At 43.1% G+C, this 5,166-nt stretch overlaps 1 protein-coding gene across 1 annotated transcript; it reads right to left on the bottom strand.

Moving 5' to 3' along the window:
• Positions 1-1,103: 1,103 nt before the first annotated feature.
• LOC107963293 (uncharacterized) lies at positions 1,104-3,031 on the bottom strand. Its single transcript, XM_016899850.1, has 5 exons — positions 2,930-3,031; positions 2,315-2,442; positions 1,900-2,206; positions 1,609-1,809; positions 1,104-1,199 (listed from the first exon to the last, which is right to left on the bottom strand). The coding sequence occupies exons 1-5, from the start codon at positions 3,029-3,031 to the stop codon at positions 1,104-1,106; spliced, it is 834 nt and encodes a 277-aa protein (XP_016755339.1).
• Between the last annotated feature and the right edge of the window lie 2,135 nt (positions 3,032-5,166).

Genomic DNA, 5,166 nt, shown 5'->3' with positions numbered 1-5,166 from the left:
TAGTAGCAGTAACAGATATGCCATCACAAAATCCTACCCAGCCAGCCTCTACACACCATCTCCGTCCAACCCTACACTCCATGTGGGGATATAATCAACCCACCCATCACTGCACTCCAAAAAGCACCGAATGCGGCACTAAACAGTTGTTTATAGTTGAGCTGCCATTAAATTTGGCCCGAGGCCTTTTAGTACACTTCCTCCGAACAATACCAACCCCCATCCCAATGCAATGCAACATACAGTAATGACATGCAAAATCATGACAACAGTGCGTACAATATCAATTCATTAAATATCATCGTGCTCGATAACATGTAAATATATATATATATATCAGTCAAACAATCATTTTAGTCAAGTAGGGTCTAAGTAGTGCTTACCGATCCTACAATAGTTTCACAGTCGACTTGGGCGACCCGTGCAGCCTTAGAAAACATCTCAGTAAAATGGACTCACACGCCCATATGGCTTGCCCGTATGGGCCTACACGGCCGAAATAGATCGAGCCTGTGTCTCACACACGGCCTACCTAGCCATCACACGGCTGTGTCTGGTGTGCACAGCCTGGCCCCGTCGATCACACGCCCGTGTTATGGCACAAGGCCTACCACACGGCCGTGTGGCGTCGACAGAATGGTTTTTGGATTTCGCTAAAATTTCATTTTCTGTGTTTCCAGGTACACACCTGGTATCGATTCGATGCTAATGCGACCATGAACACTCCAGAGTCTAAAAATTAGTATTCCATCGCCCAAATTTAGTGTTACTTAACGAAACATAACCGAAACTATAATAAGATACCCAACCCAAAACATTCAAGAACCTTACCTTCGATCAAGCAACTAGAATTCCACGAGCCTAAGTCTCCCAACAGCGATTAGGAGTTGCCAAATCTTTACTGATTCAATTGCAATCAAAAGTTGTACAAACGAGAGAGACGAGTTCGGAAGGTAGACAGACAGGGAAATAAAAGAAAAAAAAGAAGAAGGGAAGTTTGTAAGGAGAATTTTCAGCAGAGTAGCAGAAAGTCACGTCAAAAATTTAGAGAGTGAGAGAAAACAAATTTAAAAAAAAAAGAATAACTTGATACTCCCAATTTTTCAACTCCCCACTATTTTCTCCATCCAACCACCCACTACTGAGAATCCCAACTTTACTGAAACACCCTCACGGAAACGAGCAAAAATTACTACCCCCTGCTCACGCAGGGATTCGAACTCAAGACTATTAGCAAGCCAACACACCACTTAACCACCAGACCAGCAGGCCCATTCTGATATGGTTTTCCCAATAATTAAACTGAAGCCCTATAGGCCAGGTTAAGACTTTACATAGACAAATAAAAAAATTTTCCCCAAGACAAGGCTTGAACTCGAAACCTCCCATACACACCCAGAACACATAACCACAAAAACAGATACACATTTGTGTCATATTTTAACAGAACATAAATATAAAATTTTTTGGGGGCGTTACAACTTTACCCCTTAAAAGAAAATTTTGGCCTCAAAATTTACCTTATCAGAATAGATGAGGATACTGCTGACGCATCGCATCCTCAGGCTCCCATGTAGCCTCTTCAGTCCTATGATTACGCCATAGAACCTTAACTAGTGGAATGGATTTTCTCCTCAGAATCTTAATGTCGCGATCCAATATCTGAACCGGATCCACATCGAAGGTCAGGTCTAGCCTAACCTTGATCTCCTCCACAGGAACAATATGTGTGGAATCAGAGTAGTAGTGCCTCAACATTGAGACATGGAACACATCGTGAATACAGTCTAACTCTGAAGGTAGCTCTAACTGGTAAGCAACCGGTCCCACTTGTTTCAGTATGTGATAGGGTCCAATAAACCTAGGGATCTACTTGCCCTTACGACCAAATCTCAGTACCTTCTTCCATGGCAAGACCTTAAGAAAAACGGAGTCTCCCACATAACACTCGACCTCGCGTCGTTTCAAGTCCAAATAAGATTTTTGTCTATCGGATGCCTCTTTCAGTCGATCTGTTATCAATCTGACCTTATCCTCTGTATCAGAAACTAGTTCAGGACCCAGAACTTGTCGCTCGCTGAACTTAGTCCAACATAAAGGAGTGCAACACTTACGACCATAAAGTGCCTCAAAAGGTTCCATCTTTATACTAGACTGGTAACTATTATTGTAAGCGAATTTTGCCAATGACAAATACTCCTCCCAACTGCCTCGGAAGTCAATTACACAACTCCTCAACATATCCTTCAGTATCTGAATCACCCTCTCGGATTGACCATCGGTCTGAGGATGGAACGCAGTACTGAAGTCTAACCTTGAACCCAACGCCTTATGAAGCTTTCTCCAGAACTGAGACATGAAGCGAGGATCCCTATCAGAGATGATTGAAATCGACACCCCATGCAGTCTCACTATCTCAGACACATATAGTTTAGCCAGCTTCTACAGCGAGTTGTCAGTACGAACCGGTATGAAATGGGCAGACTCGGTCAATCGATCCACGATGACCCATACAAAATCCTTTTTAGTAGGTGTGAGGGGTATCCCACCAACAAAGTCGATAGTCACTCATTCCCACTTCGAAAGTGGAATCTTAATTGGCAGCAACAATCCCGAAGGTAACTAATGCTCAGCCTTAACCTGCTGGAAAATCAGACATTTACCCACGAAATCGGTAACATCTTGTTTAAGTCCTGGCCACCAGTATAACTCACGCAGATCTCGGTACATCTTATTTCTGCCAGGATGCATAGCATAGGGCAACTATGCGCCTCTCTTAGTATCAATTGCATTAATTCAGTGCCTTTCGATATATAAATTCTTCCACGAAAACAGATTACCCCTTCGCTATCCAGTCCAAAGTCCTCAGTAAGCCCACTCTTAACTTGTCAGAAATGAAAACCCAACGATTCGTCTTTTAAATGCTTACCCTTAATCTGTTCAATCCACGTAGCTTAACCTGAAGCTCAGCTAGCAGACTTCCATCATCAAATAAACTGAGACGAGCAAACATCACTTTCAAATAAGTCATAACCTTACGGCTCAGTGCGTCAGCCACCACATTGGCTTTACCAGGATGGTATTCAATCGTACAGTCGTAATCCTTAAGTAGCTCAATCCATCTACGCTGCCAAAGATTTAGCTCCTTCTAAGTGAGGAGGTACTTGAGGCTCTTGTGATCCGTGTAGATGATACACTATTCACCATATAGGTGATGCTTCTAGATTTTCAATGCGGACACCACTGCAGCGAACTCTAGGTCATGCGCCAGATAATTAGCCTCATGAGTCTTAAGCTGACGAGATGCATACGTTAACACCTTACCCTCTTGCATCAACACACATCCCAAACCGACATGTGATGCATCGCTGTAGATAATAAACTCTTTTTTAGACTCTGGATGTATTAAAACAGAGGCCTCATTTAGTACAGTTTTGAGCTTCTCAAAGCTCTCTTGCTGCACATCAGTCCAGTTAAACGGCACACCCTTGTGTAATAGCTTAGTCAAAGGTACCACAATCATTGGAAACCTTTCTACAAAACGTCGATAATACCCTGCCAGTCCCAGAAAACTTCGGATCTCAAATACAGTCTTAGGCTACTTCTAATCCAAGACAACCTCAATCTTTCGAGGATCGATTCTAATCCCCTCAGCAGAAACCACATGTCCCAGAAACGCTACTTCACGCAACCAGAACTCACATTTTCTGAACTTGACGTACAGTTGTTTCTCTCGTAGAACCTGTAGAACCACTCTGAGGTGTTCATCGTGCTTATCCTCTGTCTTCGAATACACCAGTATGATTTTAAAAAATACCACCACGAATCAATCCAAATAGGGCTAAAACACTCAGTTTATCAGATCCATGAAAGCTGCTAGTGCATTCGTCAGTCCAAATGGCATCACTAGGAACTCATAATAAACGTATCAGGTCCTGAATGCTGTCTTGTGTACATCAGTCTCCTTAACCCTCAACTGATGATATCCGGATCGAAGATCAATCTTAGAGAAAACCAAAGCCCCTCCAAACTGGTCAAACAGATAATCTATCCTCGATAAGGGACACTTATTCTTGATTCTCAACTTGTTCAATTGTCAATAGTCAATATACATACGCATGGATCCATCCTTCTTTTTCACAAACAGAACTGGTGCTCTCCACGGAGACATACTAGGGCAGAAGAACCCACGATCCAGTAACTCTTAAATTTGAGCCTTAAGCTCCACAAGCTCTTTAGGTGACATTCTATAGGGAGCAATAGACACTGAAACTGTACCAGGAAGGAGCTCAATCCCGAGCTCTACTTCATGATTCAGAGGTAACCTCGGTAGCTCTTCAGGAAATACGCCCAGAAAGTCCTTAACCGTCTTGATATCCTTAACTGAAGAATTCCTAGAATCTGAAACACTGTTGTAGGCCAAATACGCCTCACATCCTTTACGACCCAACTTTTCCACCCTCAATGCAGAAATCACATTTGATAAGTAATTTCGATGTTCCTCAATTACGACTACCTCGATATCTTTCACAGTTCTCAGTATAATCCTTTTTATGGCACAATTTAAGCTCGCTCGGTGTTTAACCAACCAGTCCATTCCCAGTATCAGATCAAACTCTCCAAAATCCATCAGATCAACCGGAAAAATAGCCCCATGAACCTCTAAAGGAACGTCTCTAAACAACTTATTTACCCTTACTAATTGTCCCAGTGGACTCAGTACAGTCACCTCACTTGTAGTGCTCTTAACCAAGATATCCAAGTTCTCAGACACATTTCAAGCTGTATAGGAATGAATGGAGCCTATATCTATCAGTGCAATATAAGGTACATTATAAATAAAGAACGTACCTGTGATAACATCTAGAGCTTCTCCATCCTCTCGATGACGTGCAGCATAAACTAGAGCCAGCTGTTTTGCCTCAGTATGACCAACACCTCTGCCCGGTGCTCTCTGACCACGGCCCAACCCATTACCACCTCTGACCTGCCCACTTCCTCTCGGTGGCTGCTGAACTACTCTCGGTAATGGTGCAATACCAGTACCCGAAGCTTTCTTCTGATCGGACCTCTGCAAACACTCTCTAATACGGTACTCTAATGAAACGCATCTCAACCAAGCCCCAGTTCTGTAACACCCCGTACCCAAGACCGTTGCCGGAGTTG

The sequence above is a fragment of the Gossypium hirsutum genome, chromosome A06, assembly GCF_007990345.1.
Source record: "Gossypium hirsutum isolate 1008001.06 chromosome A06, Gossypium_hirsutum_v2.1, whole genome shotgun sequence".
NCBI lineage: Eukaryota > Viridiplantae > Streptophyta > Magnoliopsida > Malvales > Malvaceae > Gossypium > Gossypium hirsutum.
This window is presented reverse-complemented; position numbering and strand designations above follow the sequence as displayed.